The sequence below is a fragment of the Fukomys damarensis genome, unplaced genomic scaffold (genome assembly GCF_012274545.1).
Source record: "Fukomys damarensis isolate Sample0158 unplaced genomic scaffold, DMR_v1.0_HiC HiC_scaffold_33, whole genome shotgun sequence".
Taxonomy (NCBI): domain Eukaryota; kingdom Metazoa; phylum Chordata; class Mammalia; order Rodentia; family Bathyergidae; genus Fukomys; species Fukomys damarensis.
Window position 1 is genome coordinate 12,477,364 of NW_022900945.1, and position 23,983 is coordinate 12,501,346.

General features: G+C 47.4%; 1 protein-coding gene across 4 annotated transcripts in view; it reads left to right on the plus strand.

Moving 5' to 3' along the window:
* Positions 1-23,983, plus strand: part of Gipc2 (GIPC PDZ domain containing family member 2) — a 183,475-nt gene that overhangs the window by 31,928 nt on the left and 127,564 nt on the right. For all 4 annotated transcript variants that reach the window (XR_776613.3, XM_033758207.1, XM_010605213.2 and 1 more), the window contains exons 2-3: positions 820-1,005; positions 8,082-8,262. Coding sequence is in view for 3 of the 4 variants with exons in the window: in XM_033758207.1 (XP_033614098.1) it covers positions 820-1,005; positions 8,082-8,262 (367 nt within the window). In the remaining variant the exon portion in view is untranslated. The remainder of the gene's footprint in view (positions 1-819; positions 1,006-8,081; positions 8,263-23,983) is intronic.

Sequence of the window (23,983 nt, forward strand, 5' to 3'; positions counted from 1 at the left end):
GCCTCAGACTTGAAGTGATCCTCCTGTCTCAGCTTCCTGGCCCCTGGGATCATACGCATGCCCCTCCCCTCCTGCGCCCTCCTCCCCTCCCTTATTCTGTTCCTCTTGTGTCGTAACAGCCTCTCTTCTACATTCGTGCCATCTTTTCTTTTCGCTCCTTCTTTTGGTGAGTTTAGATTTCACACATTAGGGGAAACGTGATGCTTGTCTTTCTGAATCCGGCTTATTTTACTTAACATGATCTCCGGGTCCATCCGCTTTCTGGCAAAAGACAAAATTGGCTTCTTCTCCTTTATGGCTGAACAGCACCCCACTGTGTATGCAGGCACGTTTACTTTGTCCACTCCTCTGCCCAGGGGCACCTTGGCGAGTTCCGTACCTCGGCTAGTGCGAATTGTGCTGCAATTCATGGCCACGCGGATGACCCTGGAGTGCCTGCCTTCTTTGGGTGTCCACCGAGGAGTGGTAGCCGGATCATTTGGCCGATCTAGTTGTAGTTTTTGAGGAACTTCCACACTGATTTCCACAGTGGCCGTACTAATTTCCTTTCGCACCAGCAGTGTAGAAGGGTCCCTTTATCCTCAGCAGTGTTTATTGTTTTTTTGTATTCTTGATGGTCGCCATGCTGACTGGGGTGAGACGGATGGACTCCGAGAGTAAGTTTGGATTTGCGTTTCCATACACGCACATTTTATGCTGTGTACTTTTGCATCACAAACTGAGGACTCTTTCACTTAATAACTTCTTTTTTGGGAATAAATTGATGACCAGATGTTTTCCTGACGGAAACTGACCTAACATACTTCTGTCTTTTTGCAGATCTTGTATTGCACCTTAAACACACCTAAAATTGACATGCAGAGACTCCTAGGAGGGCAACTAGGTCTTGAAGATTTCATTTTTGCCCATGTGAAAGGACTGAAAAAGGAAGTGAATGTCTATAAATCCGAGGACTCACTTGGACTCACCATTACAGATAACGGTGTTGGCTGTGCTTTTATCAAGGTAGGTTCAAAACAAAACAAAAGACACAGGGTGGCCTAAATCAGGATGTCCCTTAAGAAAACAGAGGGGGTTGAAGAGAGCTCGAACTGACCTGCAAAGCAAGAGCTGATCAGCAGGAAAGCGTGGCTTGCTAATGTTTCTCTTTCATTTAAAAAATATTCAAGGACATCGTTTCTTGTTTACTGTTTTGTCGAATTTCTTTGCTTCGGTGTACACTTCCTCTAGAATGTTAAACTTTCTGAGGAGGAAAGAAAGACACTGGCCCTGTGCCTGCCGCCCAGCCTTGCCTGCTTTCCAGGTCTGTGGCTCGAATCTGCCGATTTCCCGCTGAGCTCTGGGCCATGGCGTTGCTTCCGGCCACACAGGTTTCTTTCTTGCTTCCTTCTTTACTTCTTTGAAAGTGCACTTTAGAACGCCCTGAGCTGGATTATTTCTGTAGTTAATCACAAAGAGTAACGTAGACTTGCAAAGGCAAGAGAAAGAAGTTGGGGATGGCATGGAGACATAAGAACTAAGGAGCAGGAAAAAGAGAGGCTTTTCTTAAAAATAATTCAGTTGTAACGGGACCAGTTGCCCCTTGGTGGCTGAGGGGGAGTCTGTCCCAGAAGCCCCATGGACGCTGGAGACTTTATATACATGGCGCGGTGTTTTGAATGTAACCTATATGTCCCCTCCTGTGTATTTTATATCATCTCTAGATTGCCTATAATACCTAACAAAATGTGAAGTTGTTGTACTTCAGTAGTTGTACTGTATTTTGAGAGGAATGATGACAAAAAGAAATTTGTACATGTTCAATACAGATGCAGGTTTTTTCCTGTTTTGGAAATTGTGTTTTTGAGACAGTCCTGCTACGTAGCCCAGTCTAGCCTTGAATTCGTGGCAGTCCTCCAGCCTCAGCCTCCTGCGTGCTGGAGTTTCAGGCCTGCACCACTACACTGGTGTGAGGCAATCAAAATTTTTTTTTTTTTTGATAACGGGAATTGAATCTGGTCCTTGTGCTTGTGAGGCAGGTGCTAGAACCACTGAGCTAAATCCTTGGCCAGCACAGTGAACTTTTTTCTTGAGACAGGGTATGTAGCTCAGGCCGTCTCGAACTCACAGCGATCCTCCTGCCTCAGCCTCCCGAGTGCTGGGATTACAGGCGTGCGCCACCATGCCTGGCTAGCACAGTGAATTTTTAACATAGCTTCATGAATGTTTATACACCAGCATGTGTCTATCACACTTGTGCCACACTTGTGCCACCTGGAAGCCTTCCTTAGCTCCTTTCTGGTCAATATTCCACCAGAAAAGTAGCCCCCTTCTTACCTCATTGTTAGCTCACTCTCGGAGTTCATGTAATTGTACCTTCTTTTTCATTTTGCGCATGGTGCCTTTGAGATTTGCCCACAGAAGGCAATCTTAGCAACCTGTCTTACAGTTGTAAAAACAGGATCAGGAAGCTTAGGCTCGTCCAAAGTTCTACCGCTAGACAAGCCCAGGATTTGAACCCAAGAAGTCCGACTCCAGAGCCAGCTGCTTACGTGCACTCAGCTAAGAGCTGGTGATAGGTCCATGTAACAGAGCGCGTTGGATGCCTTTATTCTGTCCAAAGCCTGATTACAGCTTGTCCTCATTAAGGGCTCCTTTTTGGGAAGTCCTTCTCTTAGCTAGAAACGGTGCTTCAATTTCCCGCTCCACAGAATTGCCGCTTTTAGCTCTGCAATAGATAGGGCTATGCCGAAGGTCGAGTGGGAGACCGAGTGGAAAATCCTAGTGTCGTGAAAGTCACGTGGGTTATCTGAGGGAGCTCAGGACCCGAGACGCAGGGGCGGTGCCTCTCTGTCCACAGAGACAGGCTTGGGAGTTTTGCAGACATGCAGAGCTTTTAGATGTTAGCATCAGATGTTCTGAGCTTGCGTTTCTATTTTTTGTTTAAAGGCCTTGTCACACTACGCCTACCTCAGCGTATTAGTCACTGGTCTTGTGGCCACAGCAGCTTCTCTGGTAACAAAGAAGAAAGCAGGCTAGGTGTGGTAGCCACACATCCTAGTATTCTGGGAGGCTGAAGCAGGAGGATTCCCTAGTTTGAGTTCAGAGTGGGCAACTGAGCAACTTCATGAGTCCCTGTCTTAAAAAAATAAAAAGGGGCATGCAAAGGCCCTGGGTTCAATTCCCAGCAAAACACACACACACACACACACACACACACACACACACACACACACACACACACATGCCCACAGTGGAGCATAATCCAGCTGACATACAGTTCCTTTTAAAAGAGAGATTCAGGGCCGGGGATTCAGCTCAGTGGTTCTACCACCTGCCTCACAAGTGCAAGGACCAGATTTCCATCCCTGGTATTGAAAAAAAAAAAAAAAGAGAGAGAGAGATTCATATCATATGTATATATAGTTGATAAAATATTTTAAAAACTGGGATAATAGGGTTGGGGATTTAGCTCAGTGGTTCCACTGCCTGTCTTGCAAGTGCAAAGTCCTGAGTTCGATTTTTGGTACCAAAAAAACAAAAAAAAACTGGGAGAATAATTTCAAACAAATAGAAAAATTATACTGGTAATACAAAGAACTCTTGTAAACCTGGAGTGGTGGTGCACACTGGTAATCCCAGCACTCAGGAGGCTGAGACAGGAGGATCACTGTGAGTTTGAGAAATATCTTTTCATATATTTCTAACATTTTGCTTATTCAGTTGTCAACATTGAGAATCAGCAAGGCTGGAAATGCAGGATGTTGAGGGGCACAGGATTTTAGGGTAGATACAAGGATCTGAAAAAGAGGCCTGCAAAACCAGGACAGAGGGAATGGTTTCAGATCAAGGTAATGTGACTGATCTAAAGATTGTGATATCAAGGAAGTTTCAGTAGAAGTAAGGAAATGGAAAGTGGGAAGGTAGAAGTTGTAACAAAGAGAAATTTCAGAGCTTGGCATAGTCGTAACATCATAATTCTAGCACTTGGGGGGGTTCAGGCGGGAGGGTCACCATGACTTGGAGGGCAGCCTGGGCTCCGTAGTGAGACTTTGTCTCAAAAAATAAAACCAAAAATGTCTTCAAAGTTAGGCTGGGTGTGATGATGCATGCCTGTCATGCCAGCACTCTGGGAGGCTGAGGCAGGAGAATCACAAGTAGATGCTCAGCCTGGGCAACCTAGCTACTTAAAAAAAAAAAAAAGATTGGGGATGAAGCTCAGCTTGAAGGCCCAGGGTTCAATCTTTGGTATTGCAACAAAGGAATTTTCGGCGTTCAGAGGTGATTGGTCATTTGGGGCAGGTAAAATGCAGAATTGCACTTGGGACCAGAGACCTTGGGCTGTACCTCTGACTTTTTATGTTTTACCTGTTTTTGCAGTACTAGGGATTGAACCCAGGGCTTTCACACTGAGCTTTATCCCTATCCCTTGTAGACATTTTAAAAAATTTGAGACAGGGTCTTACCAAGTTGTAGAGGCTGGGCTCAAATTTAACAATCCTCCTGCCTCAGTCTCCCGGAGTGCTGTTTACTAACAGGAATTACTTTTTTTTTCTTACTTTTTAGCATTTATATGACCTCTGAGAACCAAATTTGTTTATTAGCTGTGCTATCTTGGCGAAGCTGTATGATCTTTGTATCTCGGTTTCCTCACCCACATGGGAACAGTGAATATTGCTCTCGCTGACTTAGTGTGAGGACTACCTGAGGGTGGTAGAAATGTTAGTTTATCATAAGGAGCGTCATATGAGAACAGAGTTGAAAAGCTCAGAGTGCAGATCTCAAAGTTGTTGAACATGATGGTAGGACACTCTGTTCTAATACTAATTATTAGTTATACTAATAACACCAGGTGTGGTGGTGCACGCCTGTGATCCCAGCCCTGGAGAGGGTGAGGCAGGAGCATCACGGCAAGTTTGAGGCCAATCTGGGCTACATAGTGAGTTTAAGACCACACTGAACAACGTAGCGAGATCCTGTCTCAAAAACAAACAAGTTGCAAAACAAAACAAAGCAAAACAAAAACCTGTAGTCTGCTGCTTAAGATTTACGGTGGGCAGCACGCCCACCTTACAGCGTTGCGGATGTCTGGGATGAGGAGGGAGAGTTCTGGAGCGTTCCTAAGGGTGACGGAGAACAGTATCAGCGGTTCAGTAAAAACAAGTGTAGCGTCCATGCCTCTCTTTCATTTCCCCGTGTTGGTTCTCGGGGCCTGAGTAGCACTTTTACCAATTTCAGGAACTGATGTCCAGCTACTGCATGATGGTCAGTGTGTGTTACATTTCAGGATCTCACACACTGCTGCCTCATCCTTTATTCTACCCACGTAGGAGGCCAAGGGTCTGGGAACTCGAATCATCAGTGGCTTCTATAATCGGTAGTAATCAACTTGGCTTCTATATCTGGTCCATCTTCTGCTGCTCTTCTCCAAGTCTCTCGTGTTTGTTGTCCTTTCTGCTCATCCCAGATCCTGCTCTGCTGCCCCTGACGCCATGGCCGGGACTCTGCGGCTCTGCCTCCCTTCTCCATCCTGGTACCGCTCCTCCCTCCTCTCTCCAGGCCCCTCCTCCTGTTATGCGCGTTCTTTGAGACAAGACTGCTGACCCTCGGACCTTGCATTCACTGATGAGTCTTACGTGGCTTTTAATGTTTTAAATAACATTATAGCACCAGATCTTAAAAACTAAAAGGAACATGTAGTAGGTCGCTGGGATGTGTGTATATTTGAGGAAAGGAAAAATAATTTCAAGTTGTAGCAAGAGATAAATTAGCACAAAGATGTAAAACGTCAGTTAAATATAGACCTTCAAATTTTTTAGTAGCTTAAGCACAGTTATATAACAGAATATTTAATAGGTTAGACTTTAATCTTTTTAATCTTGTTTATTTTTATGTGGCCATTTACGAACTAGTTTTGTTGATGCTATGTTGTGGTTACCACTGTTTCTATTAGCTGTGAGGCTAATATGGATTTCTAATGAAACAGTGCCAGAGTATTGAACTTCTGGTTTCTTTGTCTCATAGTTAACTATTTATAATATTAGGGAGCTGTTTAAATTGGTACTGTATTATTTTCTTATAGCCTGCTAATAGTTGCTATAATAACATGGCATTTTTATTTTTTTTGATTTTGAGACAAGGTCTTGCTATTTCAGGCTGGCCTGCATCCTGCGGTGATCTTCCTACCTCAGCCTCCCAAGTGCAGGGATTACAGGCGTGCACACCTGGCTAGAGTTTTTTTTTGGTAGCGGGAATTGAATTTAGGACCTTGTGCTTTGCGTGAGGCAGGCGGTGGCACCACTGAGCTAAATCCCCGGCCCCCTGGCTAGTATTCTTTAAAATTGAGGATAAAAAAAGAAATCTATTTTGAGTTTTGGTATATAAGAATACAACTTAGGTCAGGGATGCAGCTCAGTGATAGAATACTTGCCTGACATGCATGAGTCCCTAGCATTGAAAAAAAGAAAAAATACACATATTTTAAAAATTTAAAAATTAAAAATGTCCAGTCTCAGATTCATCTTTTACAGCTTTTGTGCTGGGGTAATGAGCTCAGCTTCTCCCAGCTTTGGAACGCAATGACCCATGGATCACTCTGCGGATCACTCTGCGGATTCCTGGGCGAGGGCGGTGTACATGTACGTGCCCAAGGCACCACAGCAGCCGCCTCCAACAGGTCTGTGCTCCATCCCCGTGAAGGGCTCATCCTCCTGAGGCACCAGGCCTTCATTCCCTTCCTCAGCACTTGTCCACTTGCAGGGCTGTTATAGTTGGGGCTGCTGTCCCTAAAACCCTTTCACGTGAGAGAGTTTTAGACCTCATTTGAGGCTCAGCACGAGAGATGCACTGTACAGAAGTAGGAGTGAAGAAAGACCAGCTGCAAGTTTCTTTGTGGGTCCTGTGTTCTCCTCAACTAAAATATATTACGAAAAACGATCGTGTAAAATCACACTTACTCCCAAAATGTTAGACATGCCGTCTGCTATTCGTTATCAGTCTTCTTAGCAAAGATCATACCTTTTTGGGGAGGCTGAAGAGAAGCTTTTAGGAATTTCGAGGCCAGCCTGGACAACTTAGTGAGGCCTTGTCTCAAAGCAACAAGGGTGGGCTGGGGATACAGCTCAGGGCAAGAGCGTTTGCCTACCATGTGCAGGGACCTGGGTTCAATCCTCTGGCACTAATTAAAACAAAACCATGCTATTCTTTGAGTCTTCGCGTGTGTGTAAGTAACTGAAGTTTCAAAAATGTAGTCTGTGGAAAAATCTGCAGCATAAATGCCTGATGTTCCCCTAGTTTGCCGCACATTGAATCGATCCAGCAGGTGTCTATGGTGGCGTTTTCTGTGCAGGCTTCGTGCCAGGCACAGGACCCACAAGGGTGAAGAAGACCATCACCGTCCCTAGGGTGTTACAGCTTAGTAATGGAGAGCAGGAGGGAGCTGAACACTGTACGGTGAGGTGCTGCATCGCGGAGGTCACTTGATCTTCCCAAGCTCCCGTCCTTCTGATCAGTGATGCCGCGTAGAAGTTGGTAGGGTTAAGCGTATAACCAGTGTGAAGCGCTTGGCTTGGCAGTCAGCACAGCGTAAACGGGGCAAAGTACAGTACAGGAGGGGAGCGGCATCTTACCCAAGCTAGTTGGCGAGGTCAGGAAAAGCTTCCTGAGGAAGAGGTGACCGTGAGCTATCAGAGTTCGGAATGGTAAAGATGACTGCTTGGGGTGAGATGGCTGTTCTTTGTTACCTGGTATTTTGAAATGATAATGATAATAATATGATTATTGTTTGGGTACTGGGATTGAATTCAGGGCTCTGTGCATGCTGGGCAAGCACTCTGTCATTGTAATACAGCCCAGTCCTTTTTTATTTTATTTTGAGACAGGGTCTTGCTAAGTTGCCCAGGCTGCCCTTGAAATTATGATCCTCCTGCCTCAGCCTCCTGAGTGCTGGGATTACAGGTGCATGCCACCACACCCTGTTCTAACCTAATATTAGAGTGTGTCGTTAATATGTCAGTATGTTGTATGTCATAGCTCAAGACATGAGAGGTGATGTTCCATAGCTCTATTTTTGTATTATCACTAATTTTCTTTCTTTGTTCCAGAGAATTAAAAGTGGTAGCGTTATTGACTCAGTTAAGACAATCTGCGTGGGAGATCATATCGAATCCATAAATGGAGAAAATATAGTTGGATGCCGTCACTATGAGGTTGCTAAGAAGTTAAAGGAATTAAAAAAGGAGGAACTCTTTACTCTGAAGTTAATAGAACCTAAGAAGGCATTTGGTAAGTTGGTTGTGTGTGCGTGTGTGTGTGGAAATGAACACTGTCACGTATCACGTGTGCTTTTAATATATCAGTAAGTCATCTTATCTAGCATATCCGTTAAGAATGCAGAAAATGATAGCACAAGGAGACATCCGTTAAAGGAATCAAAAAAAATCAGATTGCCTTGTGGAACAATGCTGTGAAAAGAGGCTGCAGACTCCCCAAGCCAGATGTCTGGTGGCGGACCCTGACGCCCGTCCCAGGCTCGGAGTACAGTGTGCTGCGTTGTTTCCATTTTGCTGAGCAGTGAGCTTGGGATGCACTCTGTGAGCCGTAATAACTACTGCTCATGGGCCTCTGCAGCAAAAAATGTAAATGTACACAGAACTGGTATTTGAAGTGGTTACCCAGAGTGTTTTTTTTTAAACAGAAGAAAAGCATGCACATTTTCTTTCATTCATCGGTGCTACAGCTTTCTAGAAAAGTTGTCAGGGCCCACAGCAGCAGATGTGCTTGAAGCTTATGCTCCACTTTTAACATAGGAGATCTGTTGTGGGAATGCCATAGGACAAAGAAGAAGCATTTAGCGTTTCCCAGGGTGACACACTTGGAGAAGGTATATATGTGGGAAAACTAATGACAAACCAGGAATATCTTGGTACCCTTTTTCTGTGATTGTCCATTTGAGTGCTAATTTTCCACCTTCTGGTCCATGGAACTTTACTGGGAGAGGGCATTTAGTGCAGATCTTCTTTCTCAGGTAAAGGTCCAGTTTATTAGAATGTCTCCGCCCCATATGCCCAGTTGTCACATCCTGCATTGCCTTTATGTGTCACCAGATAGACCCTGGAGCAACCAGAACCGGACTCTGGGTGGCCTGGGGCAGTTGCTGCTCTCAGGCATTACAAGCACACCCACTGCCAATTTTGCAGCACTCTGCAGGGCCTAATTTCACAGGCAGGACAGTGCGCATAATTTGGAACGTTTCCTTTCATCCGATCAGGGGCTGCTGACACATCGTGTACCTAGAGTGCTTTAAAGGCCTCTGACACCCACCCTGTCCCTCCTCTGATGTTTTGCATGGGTACAAAGTGACTGCTCTTGAAGGGACACCTGGCACTTGCTGCTCCTGACCCTGGCAGCTGTATTCCAGCTGTTGTTTGAACCCCCAGAGCCCTCTCACCAACGCAAGAACGTGCCAGTCTCCCTCTCCCCAGCACTATTTTAATAAACGGGATGAAGCCTTGTGTTCACCTGAGTCAAAACGTCCTCAGCAGAATCACGCCAGGCTTGTCTGGCAACCGATCTACCCACTCTATTTTCCTCCCTTTGCTCCCAGAATGCAAATACTCTTTCCTGTTCATTTCTATGGCAAGACAGGGGCCTGGGGAGTGACATTTTCTCAGCCGGTGGGAGACACACAGATCCCGGCTACTTTTATGGAATTAGGAGTTTTTCTCTGCTCTCATGGGATTCTGGGCCATTTAATTGGAATGCAGGGTGGCTGCATTGTTTGTGGAAAAGACAGAGTTCCACAGAAGGTGTAAGGAAAGGGTGCCTTAAGCTGGGCATGGAGGCGTGTGGCTGTTAGCCCCACAATCTGTGGGGCTGAGGCAGGAGGATCTCAAGTTCAAGTCCCACCTGGATAACTTAACCAGGTCCTCTTTCAAAATAAAAAAGGGCTGGGGAGGTAGTTCCACCCTTGGGTTCAGTCCCCAGTACCAGTGGGGAAAGAAATCAAAGCAGAGGGTACGTGTGGCAGTGCGCCCTCTGCAGGACAGTGTCAGAGCCACCCTTGCAGCTACTATGATTGTGATTTTGCGGTACTTCAGCTGTGCTCCCTGCTCACGTAGCACAGCCAGCACCCTGCACGCTTCTCTCCAGCAGCTCCCAGCCTCAGTACTGGGGACTGAAGCCAGGGCTTTCACACTGAGCTACAACTGATCATAACCCTTTTTCATTTTTTAAAGAAAGAACCTCACTAAGTTGCTCAGGAGGGAGTTGAATTTGAGATCCCCCTGCCTCAGCCTCCCAGAGTGCTGGGATTACTGTGTAGGCATGCACCACATGCCCTTTTGAGATGGCTTTGTTTGGCTGTCCAGCTCCCCAGGTAGCATGGTATGTAAACTGGTAGGGTGGATACAGGTGGTTTCAGCTAAATGGTTTTATTTGATTTAGATTCTTGGTAATTTGAAGAAGGGAAAAGAAAAAATATGAGAAAAGGAAAAAATGGAAACATAACCTTTGTAAATAGGGAAGGGTGGAGGGGGTGAAGGGAGGGCAGGGAATGGGGAATAAAGAAGAACCAAGATATATCATGTAAAGGTACAAGTTCCCAATGATGAATGTAACTGTACCGTATACTTAAAATGTACCGGCAAACTCAAAACCAACAGCAACAACACAACAAAAAGCTATTTTCTTCCGGGCGTGGTGGCGCATGCCTGTAATTCCAGCACTCGGGAGGCTGAGGTAGGAGGATCGCTGCGAGTTTGAGACCAGCCTGGGCTACATAGTAAGTTCCAGGTCACTCTCAACTACATAGTGAGACCCTGTCTCAACCCTCCCCCCACAAAAGCTATTTTCTTAGTACAACTCTAGGAATATAGTATCTTCCTACATTTATCTCGAAGGCATAATCTACCTTCTTTTTCTGTTTTTTCCTGTTGTATGTATGTAAATCTTTTTTTTTTTTTTTTTCCCTGTGTTTCCGTATAAGGTTGTACCAAGTTGCTGACAGTCTTTTTTTTTTGTTTGTTTGATACCAGGATTGTACTCGGGACTTTGGGTTTGCGAGGCAGGCGGTGGAGCCACAAATCCCTGGCCAGATAGTCTTGAATGTTCCAGAGGTCACTGTATTCAGCTATTATTATTCTATGATTAGATTTTTCCCTTTAGTGTCAGAGGCACGTTCAGAAGTTTGCATGTTTATGTACTTCACTGCTACCGACCTACTCTGTGTTGCCTCATGAGTTTAATGGACTCATTTGTAAATCACCCTGGGTAAGGTTTTTCTAATAGGGGCATTTTATTTCAGAATCCCAAATTCTGTTGGTGCTGTGGATTAGGATACCTGGTCTACAAGGGCTAATCAAAAAATGTAGTATGCGTTTAAAGTAAACAATTATTCCAGTACACAACACATTGCTGTGAATCCCCCAGATTCCCTTCTCCTACCTCAGGCACCCTTACCCCATCCTTCCTACCACTGTCTGAAGCAGTTCTGGAAGTCCTCTTTCGTGAGTGTCTTTATGAAGCGCGAGCAAAACACGGTGCGCGCTGCCAGTGCCATCCGAGGGAAAGCCAGACTCTTACAAACGTCAGTGTGTCCTCATCCACCTTGTGCCCTGGATCTGGCACAACAAAACTTCTGGGTTTTCCCCGGGCTCAAAGTGACCAGGGAAGGTAAATCTTGAGTCAATTCAGAACATGGAGGCGGCCATGACAGCGCATCTCAAGATCCTCAGGACAGTGGGCTCCAGAACCGCTTCAGAAAGTGACAAGGATGGGATAAGGGTGTTCAAAGCGAGGGGACGTTTTTGGAGGGGGATTCATGGTACTATAATGCATAAATAAATTCACACTACCATATTTTTTGATCGCACTGTGTACGAGCACATTCCATTCTGTGGGTTGATTCTGGGCTCTGGGTCCCAGCCTGGGAGTTTCTCTCTCAGAGCTCTGCTGCCCTGCTTGTCCTCCAGACCTAATTCTGCTGCTTTTCTTTTTGCCTCTGGGATAAAGGCAAAGCTGGCTTGTTCCTTACCCTCTGGCTTCATCCTAGTGCGTAGCTCTTTGCTGCACAGGGAGTATATATCAGGAGGCTCTTAGGAGATCAGGCATCCCCCAATTCTTTCGGTCCTAATCTTGTGCTCTGTTTCCTTCCTTTCTTCCTGTGTTTTCTAGCATTATCACTGACCGAGAGCCAAAAAATTCAGATCTCACAGTCTTTCATGATTATCTACTGTGTTATCTTGAAGTCCCACGAGGGAAAGGGCCAGTCTGAGTGGGGCAGAGTTTTCTGGGCATTCATGTGGGCTACTTTGGCAGGAACTGAAGCATTCCCAGGATCTTACCAGTAGCCACACACTCCAGTATTTTGACATTTTTCTGCCAACTTTCCCGAGGATTTAGCCAGGGGAGGCATGCGAACTGTAACCCACAATACAGCGGTGCATTACTTTGCAATGACATAACAAGGATGTAGGCTGAGCCCAGTTTCTTTGTGGCACGAGGAGTCCTCATTGCCTGCTCTTACTGCCACTTGTCCAGCCCAGTCCCAGGAGTATATGTGTATAAGTGAAAATTCCTAGAGAGCTACAGAACAAACATCCTCTGAGCTAAGGGAAAGGCATTTGTTGGAAGACACCAGGTAGGTCTCAGAGAGAGTTGATCCACCCTTGGGAAAGGCAGGAACCTTCAGGGATGTGTGTTTCAGGAACCTCTAGTGGCACTGGCTTGATGGACTCCCAGTTCTTTTCTGTCTTCATGTCATTCCACTCAGGGTTCCGACTCCCAGGAGAGAGGGGGGAACTGACTAGGTCATCGGCTCATTTTGACAGCAAGAAAGGCAGGCCATTATCAGTCAGTGCTCACTAGAGAAACAGATTTAATGCAAGACACGTAAGTATATTAGGATTTACGAGGTAGGCTTACAATGTCTGCCCAGAGTCGGGTGTGGAAGGGTGCTAAGGGCTGTCTGTGCGCTGCAGATCCGAGGGATCCGGTCAGGGGTTGAAGGCTGGGAGGTTGCTGGAGTGTCCGGGGTGAGTCTGTGTCTGTACTGGGAGACTGAGGGGTCTGCGCTGGGAGCCAGCAGATGCTGGCCAAGGTGAAGGCGAAGACTGGAGCTCCTCGGAAGAAACAGGAGCAAGCCTCCCTTCCTGCTTCCTCTTTATCCCATTCAGGCTACAGACCTACCGGCTGGCGCCAGTCACACCGGGGCGTAGGGCACCCGTCTTCAGGAAACCCCCAGCCACACCCAGAATGTGATGATCCCGTTCAGTCAGGCCTTTCTTACTTAAGTTGACAGTCAGTTAATTGTCACGCAGGCTGTAAGACTGATAGGCCTACCCCGAATCACACAGATGGATGGGGAGGAAATTTCCTTTCTGGTAGGAAAGAAGCAGGTGTCGATCTTACAGTCTCTCCTAAGTTGTAGCGCCTCATTCTGGAGGCAGAGCAGCGTTGGTTTTCTCTTGACTTCTCCCTCCCTCCTCCCTCCCTCCCTCCCTCCCTTCTTTCCTTCCTGGTTCTCTCATTAGAACGTGTTTGTCATATGTAATGAGCACATTGAACGTGGGGCGTCAGTGCACGTACGCACCACATCTTAGTCTCTTTTTGTTTCTCTTTCACCTCTCCTCTCTCCCATCTCCCTACATCCGTAGACTTTCTTCCTACCTATGAAGACATCTGCTTCCCTCTCTGCTATGTCTTCCTCTTGACTTTGAATCTGGCTTCTGCCATGTATAAGCCACAAGTCTGGGAGTATTGTAATAGATCTAGAGGGAGAAGGGTGTTGCCGATGGCTTTGGATGTGTGTCCTTAAGAATTTCATTTTTCTGCTGGTAATTGAGGGCCAAGTCAGGCAGCGGACTGGGTAGAGATGATGACAGCATCAGACTTTTGTTTGCGGGAGAGAGCAGGGCCATACTTTTCCTGGTAGTAGCCAGGATTGGATTTGGATGTGTAGTACTTCTGGGAAGATCCTTCTGTCGTGTAACCCTCGAATTATTTGTTGAGAATCTCCTGCGTTCTAGATACTCTGTTAGGCACAATGAGTGCTGAGACAGAAGACTTAAGCCGTGGTTCTATAATCACCAGTATCTCTGAATGAGACAGTATTTGGAGACAGAAAGGGCATATGAAAGGGTGACTGAGTTAAGATGAAGTCACTGGGGTAGGACCTCATCCAGAACGGTGACTTGTGAGAGGAAGTCTGCACCCACGTGCATGTAGAACAAGCCATTTGTCCCCAGAGCAGGTGTTCCCCTGAAGCTTTCCAAAGGAGGCTTTGGGGCTCTGAGGGGTGGACATAGGTCCTTTAAAAATTTGGGTACCCTCAGAGTCTCTTGTGCTGGTCAGAGTTTAAAGCACTGTTTTTCAGTGACTGAGTCTTCAGCCAGTGTGTTCAGAGCACAAAGTGAATAGAGTTGAGAATTTCATAGTGCTTTGTACGTAGCAAATGTAAGTATTCTTCGTTACAAATGGTTGTGACTATGTATTGCAGTGATATAGTGTATATCTTTCTTACTGTGACTTATAGCAAAAAAACATTTGAAAGCCACCAGTTTAAATGACACCCTCGTTGAAAATGTGTAGGCTAATTGGCAGTCTCTCCCACACCTAACCTGGCTTCTCCTGGTCAGCTGCTTTCTGACCCCAGTTTTTCTTCTTCCAACCCTATGTTGGCAGCCTGCCCAGCCCTGACCACGCCTTAGCCGGAGTGTCTCAGTGGTATTTTTTAGGGCATGGCTCTTTTCCTTTCCCCTTCTGCCAACGAAAAGGGGCACGTCCCCACAATGAGCTCATGCTGCAGTTTGCCCTGTGATCCTACATTTCCCAAGGCTACGAAAACCCACTCTTCCATTTAAAGGACTCTTAAGACCAGACTGCTCCAACTGGTTCGTGTTCCTAGGAGACCTTTTTGTTCCAGAAAAATAACTATTAGATCTGAGAAGCTTTCATCTGGCTTTGCCTCACTGAGGCTTGACTTCACACATCCTGGAGAATGTGTCTCTTGTGTGATTGTTGCCCTTTATGGAAGTTTTTGGAAGGAGGCTTGAAGTGGTTCTGTGTTTCCTCAGTGAGAAAGGAAGTTGAAAGAAAGGGTTACCTTGTAAAACACTTGTTTTGGGGCTAGAACTTTTGGGAAGAGATCTGCTGTGTCTTGTTTTAGAGCCGTCGTTTCTGCACTGTGTGCCCATGAGAACAGGATGTTAAGTATGTGATGCGCGCTTTAATCCCCATGAGTCACTCACAGCTGGAAATCTCGGACCTCAACTTTGTGATTCAGCGGCACCCATGTGCTGCTCATTTCAAAGACAATAGGAGATAAACTGTGGCGCTGACATTTCATGTGACTCTCAGACAGACATTTCAAAGGTACTTTTCACTATTCATGCCATTTCTAGCCCAAAAAGAAAAAAAACCAAAACAAATCCCCAAACTGCTTTTGGTGCTTTTTGTCTTCTCGGGATTGTACCAACTCTACTGGAGACCATGAAACAAACCACAAAAGACACAAATACAGTGATGAGCATGTAGCTCTGTGCCTCAGATTCCTCATCCAGAAAGTGACTGCGGTAGTACTGTTTAGGTTGGCTGTGAAACTTAAATGACTAAACCCATGGGGGAAAAAAACCACAGAAGTGTCCCTGGGACATAGCAACAGTGGGGTGAAAGTTAGCTGTTCTTGTCGTAGGTTGAGCACCCCCAGTCCAAAAACTTGAAGATTTTTGAGCACCAGCCTGATGTTGTAAGTGACCTCCTGTGGTGGGCCACAGTCAGAATCCAGGTCAACTAAAAATTGTTGTATAAAATTTATCTTTACATTGTGTGTAAGGTATGCGTGGAACACAAATCAACTTTATGTGGGTCGACCTGGGCCCCTTCCCAGGATGCCTCATTCTGTAGATGCCAGTGTTCCAAAATCTGAAATCTGAAATATTTCTTTTCCCTAGCACTGATAGGGGATAGTTAGCGAGTGCTGTCGTTAAGAAGGGGTAGCCTTTTCTGGAAGGAGTGATTTTACAAACAGGAGAAAGCTAGGTGAAACTGGAAAAAAAAAATACAGGTGAGTCGGTTGAAAACCAACTGTTTGAACTCTGGTCCTGTCTCAGATTCTGGAAGGACAGGCGATAACATCACATCTTATATCAAATAGTGGAGCCTATCAGTACACCATTCTAGTAGCTGCCGTTCACTTGTCTGAGCACTTTCTGCGTGGTGTCATTGAATCCTCACAGCCATCCTGAAATCGAAGCATTTGCCTCCAGCTTTAGTTAGTGAGGTGTTTGCTGTCCTCCAGGGTCTTACATTTATATGACGATGCAGATATCATGGCTACCACTGACGGAAGACTTAACAGAAGCCATCTGGTGTGGTAGTGAAAGGCACTCAACGAACCGAGCTCGCTGGGTTTGATCCCTTGTCTGATGCTTATTAGCTGTGTGATCTTGGGTGTTACTTCGTGAATGTAAAGTGCTTAGAACAAACCCGGACACACAGTGCCCCATGGACGCAAGCCTTTGCGACCTGGACTGCTGTCCTTATGACCTGACTGAATCCTCACACTATTCCAGTGAGAATTTCCCAGAAAAGTGAACCGAGGCCTTGAGCAGTTAAATAATTCGCTAAGGGTGGAGCAGAAGTGCAGGGAGAGCTTGAGCTCTTTAACGTGGCGTCACTGCCTCATGCACCCGGACACTGGCTGTAATGCAGATTTAAATAAAGCTCCTCTGAGAGCTGGCTCATCCACGACTGGAGGGTTCCCAGGCTTAGAGAGTGACGTGGTGGGGAGAAAGAGATGGGGTTGGAGAGAGAATCCTCCAGAGCGAAGACCACCATACAGATGGCCGTGGCAGGTCTCATCCATGCTGCGTATCAGTCACTTCCCACAAGAAGTTACAGGACGCGTGATAGAATGATACTTTCTGTCAGCGCCGTCAGAGCCGAGGCCTTGCTGTCTCTGCGACAGGCCGCCTGTGCTCTGGACTCGGGGTGCACACGGACGCACTGAGCTGATCTCTGGTCTGTGATGTGCAACCTCAGCCCTCTGCATCCCGGGGCAGGGAGAGCAAGGCGTCTGGAACAAAACCCAGACGGAATTTCTTGCCAGCTGTGCAGCCCGTGGATGGGGGTCAGAGACAGGTTCACTTTAACATTCCTTATGTCCAGACTTGTGGAGCTAAATTTAAGACCCACTAGAGAAATTTAAATGGGTATCTAGAGAGGGACAAGATATGGGTAGGCTGGGCTCGGTGAGAGAGTCTTGGAGAAAACTGTGCTTGTGCTTGGCCTTGGGGAATGGCAAGGGAGACACATAAAAGGAAGTTTCAGGGAAGGACTCAGCTCTGCAGTGCAGGCAAGCTGGCAGATCGGGCTGCAAAAGCCGCTCAGGGCCGTATTAAGAGAAGTGCTGAAAACTAGATAGAAAATATGAGCTTGTTTTAGAGGATGATGGGGAGCCATTTCGATTTTGGAACTGAAGAGTGACACAGTGAAACCGGTTGGGGGGACTAAGCCTCAAAGGTCAACGTGACCGTATCTGAGTACAGGAGAAGCTGTGTGAGGTGTCGTTATAAAAGCATTGTGACTCCTGTCCTAAAGTGCTGAGCAGATGCTACTGTAAGATGCTCTAAAGTCTGGGGAAATGGCAAAGGCTGGTACCTGGGCAGCAGTGGGAATTCCAAGGGAAGGAAAAGGCTGCAGCAATATTGTGAAGGCAGAAGTGGGAAGAGGAGGTGGCCTGAGGACACTTCGGTGAGTGGGAGCGGAGAGAAACTTCAGAAGCAGAAGCTGCTCCCACGACTCCCATCCGAGGGCCTGGGATAACAATGATGCTGAAATTGGGGATGGAGAAATGACTTTGGGTAAGGAGTGAGTTCGGTTTCAAATGTATTTTTAAAAAAGAATCTGACGGTGGTGCTTACTTTCCGGTATTCTTTTGGTCAGGGCTTAAACTGCTGACAGGTTTAGGAGTGGGAGAACACGTCACTTACTCTTCCTTTTAGGAGGGAGTGTTCTGGCCTTCTCGGATCTCGCTGGACGCTGGCTTGGCATTTGCTACCAAGGCCTTTGGGGAAAAGACGAAGAGCTGGGTGGCGGGGCGTGGGGTGTAGACAATTTTTATTTCTCGAGTTCTTGAGATAAAATTGTGTTATAGAGTGAAGTAAGGCAAAAAGTAAAAACAGTTTAGCTGTCATTCTTTCTAAAGACTCATCCGTTACTTTCTTCCACAGTCTAGATATCTGTAATTTCGTGTTTGCAACACGTCTTCTCCTGGATTAAAGGTGTTAGCCTCTGCCAAGAGACACACATGAACGGTTGCCTGCAGTTTCAGGGAGTTAGGAGTAACAGGTTGGGGTTTCCTCCCATGACACCTTAACTAAAGAACAAGAAAGTTCCGGGCACAGTTCTCCACGGCCGGGACTTGCCAAGGGTACAGCGCAGAGTCTGCTTTGCATTCTTGTGGGTTCGTTCACACACTGCCACCCTTTTGATCAAACAGCAACTGCCATTGTCACGGAGGTGGCATCGGCATTCACCTCCTTGCCTTGCTTTTCATTGGTCCTAGAAACTGGCTAGGGGTGTGTGTGTGTGTGTGTGTGTGTGTGTGTGTGTGTGTGTGTTTTCTTTTTTTTTTCTTACACTTGCAAGGCAGGTCGTGGAACCACAGAGCGAAATCCCTGACTCAGTTGTGTGTGTTTTTTAAGCCTGAAGAATTTGAGACATGACAGAGACAGAAGGACTTGGGAAAAGGGAATTGCACAGTGAACGTTTTAGATTCTGGGACACAAGCTAGATTTTGCCAGCTATTCCAGAAGCTTCCATATAACCCGGGATGGATGTAGGAAGGGAAGCGTGGGGACTCTTTATGGACAGGGCCATCTGTGTTTGTCCAAGCAGTAGGTCTTTTAGGTGGTTGCTTCACTGACTTGTAGAATTTTGTATCTGTGAGGTATCTTTCAGCTGGAGACAGTGGGAACTCTTCCAAACTGGCTGAAGCAGAAAAGGGAATCTTACAAATCCATAGTCCACGAGGGGTGCTGGCCATAGCAGACTTCTCCGAATGTCCTGAGATGCACTCTGACCTCCTGACTCTAGTTGTGCTCCTACTTCTGGAACCAGCGCTGTGATGCAAGGGGTTGATTGGTGTGGCCCATCCTGTGTCCCATCCCTGAAGCTGGGAGCAGCTAGCTTTCCCTGAACCACATTAATCCTTAATGACCAGTGAGTACGGGGCAGATGAGCAAGTAATGTCTGTTACCAATGGCAACTCATAATTTTTAATAGAGTGCACAGTTAAATCGTGGCTCTGGGATAGACCTGCCTAGCTTCTTATTCCAGCTTCCCTTGCTCACCAGCTGGTGGAATTTCATTTTTCTAAGCCTTGGTATTCTCAATCATAAAATTAGGATTACAAAAATACCTATCTCATATTAGTGTTGTGAGAATTAAGTAAGAGAATATAAAGAATCCCTCTCTTACCTGGGATATATTAAATGCTCAAATTAAAAATTACCTTTAAGCCAGGTCTGGTGGCATAGGTTTCTCGTTTCAGTACTCTGGGAGGCTGAGGCAGGAGGGTAACAGAAATGTGAGCCCAGCCTGGGCAACTTAGTGAGACCCTGCCTCAAAAAGAAAAAGTAGAGAAAGAGCTAGGGAAGTAGCTCTTTGTAAAGGCCTAGGTAGGGTTCGATTCCCAGTACCATAGAAGCACAAACAAAAACAAAAACAAAATCAGGCAACAACTGTAAGTAGACTTTTCCCAAACAATTTATGTTACTATCCCTAGCTGAATTATAATGCTCATCTGGGTGTATTTTATTCCTTTGAGATAAAATCACACTGGAAGAATATCGCCAGTGTAAACACAGCATGTGTACTCGATGATACTCATTTAGAGTTTGTTTGAAAATGAGCTACAGACCCAGGTCAGCAGGTGACGCTAAGTATTGGTGCTTTGTAGAAATGAGTCTCCTTCCAAGAAGAGTGCTACGATTTGAATTTTTATGAGAAAGCACACACTTTTAAAAAAGCTGGCAACGAATTTTAACAGACCTGAAATACTGCACGTCTGAGAAGTAAGTGTGGCTCACATGTCCTGGGTCCCTGCCCGCGTGCCGAGAACTCCCTCTTCCCAGCCTCGCCTAGGACTGTCCTTTGATCTGGTGCCATGCACACAAAGCTCTCAGGTATCCAGAGGGAAGGGCATTTGCAGTGAATCATCCCTGGGAGGGCTGGGACTCTCGTGACCCGGAGTCACCCACTTGGAAGGACTCTGAAGCTTCCGCTCCTCGCTCGCGGACAGACTCTGACCTTGCTGAAACTGTGCCCTGGCTGCTTCCTTCTCCCCGCGCTTTCCCTCCCGCCCTCGCACTCAGCGCTGCTGTCTTTCCTGTGGTGTTGTGTCTCTGCTTGGGCTTCCCTTCCTCCGGGAAGGCTCAGGCCCCCGAGGATGAGGTGTGGAGGCCCAGACCTCTGACGCCTGTGGGCGGATTGGTGAGGAGCACGGACTTTGGAATCCAAGCAGCTGAGCTCGCAGCCCTGCTCCTCTGTTTATGAACTGTGTGACTCGGGGAGGTGAAAGCAGGCCTCCTCGACGCTGCACGGCTCGCTCATGGTTTCCGAGCTGTGCGGAATCACTTCTCTCTGCAGGGATCAGTGAACCTAGGTGGGGCCATCCACCGCTTGTGAACTTGGTCAGTGTGATCAGTCCCTGAACTCCGAGAAGCAGGGCTCGCGGTGCTAGGGGACCTTGGTGAACGGTGCTGTGAGGTCCTGCCTGCGTCCCCACCTGCCCTGCTCCCATTCGGTGTTTCTTGTGGTCCTCTGTCACTGGAGATGGAACTCCAGAGATTGGTGTTGGAGTTTGGGGAGTTGGGGAGGAGCTCTACTTTCCTTTTCAGGGAGGGACCCGTGATGTACCTGTCATTTGCACACCAGGTGCCGCGTACCTTTCACAGAGGGGACGCGGGATTAGTGCTCTTCAGCCCCTCACTAGCCTCTTCTTCTCCTTCCTTCTCAATCGTCCTCTATGAGATGGACCCGGAGGACCTGCACTGTGGACCATCTGCCTTGCTCCAAAGGGAAGGGAGAAGCCATATTTCATGGAAGAGACAGAGAAGATGGAATAAAAAATTGCCCCTGGTATTGGAAGTGATATACGTTTGAATGATTGAAGAGGGACCTTTGTAGACTTCTCATTGTCAGAGAGAAAAACCAATGCATATGGTTTTGGTAGGGAGAGAGGAGCAGAGGAAAATTTCTCTCTCCCCAGGTTGAGGAACAGCAGTAGTAGCATTCTGTTAATATGAGCTCTATTTCATTAAAAGCAAAGCAAAGCAAAAGAGATGTAGTAAATGAAATGATAAGTGTTTAGATATTTCTCCAGTCTCTATCACCACCACCACCACCACCACCACCACCACCACCGTCACCATTTTGTGGATTCCAACGCAGCCAGCCTGGTTTTGCTAGCAATCTCTGCTCACTGCACGCTCGTTTCGTCAGCTCCTGTACTTCTCAGTTAAATCCCGTGATTAGACTGAAAGATGATGGCCACAGGAAGGTTTGGGGACAAGCATGACTCCTTGGGGACAGGCGCAGCCGGGCACGCCCTGGGTGGGGCAGGTGTCCCGCCATCCCCAGGTGGGGAAGCCGAGGGGGCTCAGCCGGCTGCGGGTCTGCTCACTGCACGCTCGTTTCGTCAGCTCCTGTACTTCTCAGTTAAATCCCGTGATTAGACTGAAAGATGATGGCCACAGGAAGGTTTGGGGACAAGCATGACTCCTTGGGGACAGGCGCAGCCGGGCACGCCCTGGGTGGGGCAGGTGTCCCGCCATCCCCAGGTGGGGAAGCCGAGGGGGCTCAGCCGGCTGCGGGCTGCGTGCCCGCGTCCAGGAGGCTCCGCCCAGGCCTCCTGCGAGTCCGTCAACCGATTGGGGTGACGGCGGGATGGACACGCTCGCGCAGGCGGGCTCCTGAAAGCAGGCCAGACTGTTCACCACGAAATCTTCAGAACATTTCCCAAACACAAAACCTGTCTCCCCTGCGGGTGAGCGGGAGCGTCCCGCCTGCTTTCTTGTCTAAACAGGTCGACGTCTGTACCTGCAGGGCGGCAACCTGGCTTCTGCTTCCCCAGGGGTGAAAACTGCCCTTGGGGCCCTCTGAGTCGGCATTGAAAACGTCACTTCTGCTTTGGTGCCACCAAGTGGCCACTTTGGGAATGCCACGTTTAAGAAGATGCTCTCAGGGCCTACAGTTTTTATAATCTGGGATGAGAGCTGAGCCTGTAGCTCCTTGCCTAGTATGCACAGAGGCCCTGGGTGTAATTCCAGTCCAGCATCTGGGTCCTTAGCTTTGTAAATGTTAGAAACCCAGTTTTCAGTGAATTTGGGGTTGTTCAGATTTCCAGGGATAGCTCACGCTCACAAAACTTACAAGGGATGCTTGTTAAGGCAAAATGCCAATATGTTACTTTACAATTAGAAACACATGTAAGGGCTAGGGATTTAGCTCAGTGGTTCCGGTGCCTGCTTTGCCAATGCAAGGACCCGGGTTTGAGCCCCGGTACAAAACCAACAACAACAAAAAGCATATGTCTGTAGTTGTTAGTAGAGTATATTTCTACCCCATAGGAAATGTTTTGGGGAAACAAATTCCATGAGTAGATTCTTTGGTGAAACTGCGGTGTGTCCCTGAGTGTGCATTCTGTTTAACGTCAGGCCTGCTGAGCTGAGACCACCTTTGGCTCCTCAGGGATTTAGTGACCCTGGTGGGGGACACTCACGTTTGTGGACAGTGCAGAGTCCTGGACTATCCTGATGACACAGTAACCTGATCTTTGTCTTGGCAAATCCTTTTGAGACTGTGTGCCAAGCATCTGAGAACCTTTTCTTTCCTCAGGGCCCAAGGCAACTGCAAAGCCATGCTGTAGACCTGTGGATTCAGCTTTACTCTTCTGAGAACCTGTTAGGTCACCATGACTAGCATTTGGGTGCTCCCCACAGCCCCCCCCATTTGTAGGCTTTTGCTTAGGGGCAGCTGCTATACTTGTTGCATCATAATTGCTTAAAATTTCATTCTCGGAGGGAAACATGTTTTATGCTTTGGTGAGTCCTTCCCTGGTTGCACGTTAAAATGAATATGCAAAGTCCTTGATGACTTTGGCTTAGGTTCCCAATAAAGAACAGTGTGTGGCTGAAGACGGGGATGTTATGTCAGTAAGAAGGCGAGAGAGTGCGCAGCTGCGTCTGGAAAGCTGTGCAGACCTCGCCGTGCAGGCCTCTGCTTTACTGCCCTGGCCTTGCATCCTCTTGGGAGCTCAGCCCTTTCGGATTCTCTGCAGCAGCTCCCTCCTGACGGGGTCCACACTGACCGCTGAGACAGAGCCCTCAGCCAAGGGGGCTTGGACTGGGGATCTTAGATCTTTAGAGGTAGATTGGTGACCCGTGTTTAGAAGTGGACCTCTTTTATTTTGCCAATATGTTTGTTTACCTCACCTCCTAGACTGAAAACTCAGGAAATCCATACAAACCCTGAGTATCTAGCTCCTTTACGAAATAGTACAGCTGGCTAAGCAGGGCTGTGTCCCACAGGGCACTCAGCTCCTGGACTGGCCTAATGGGGTGACCCCCTGGGGTTGTCCCAGTGCCACCTGCCTTCCACAAGTTTACCTTGCAGCCTGGGGTGCGGAGTTGGTGGGTACCTTTCGGTGGGCCGCACAGACAAACACAAAACCACCATAGGGAAGGAGCGGTGTGTCAGGACCCGGGCCCCTGTTCTTGTCCCTGCTGTCTCCTGGGAGTTCCTTCCTTGGAGCTGCTCCCACTGCTTTTACTTAGGGCTCCGCCTTCCCCCACCTTCGAATTTGTCCCGGTGCTTCCGGGAGGCGTGGGAACGGAGTGTGGTTGCGCGTATAGACTTTAGGATCACAAGACCTGGCTTTGAATCCCAGCTCCACTTTTTATAGAGTTCACTTCCCTTATCTGTAAGATGAAGGTGATAGCTCGGT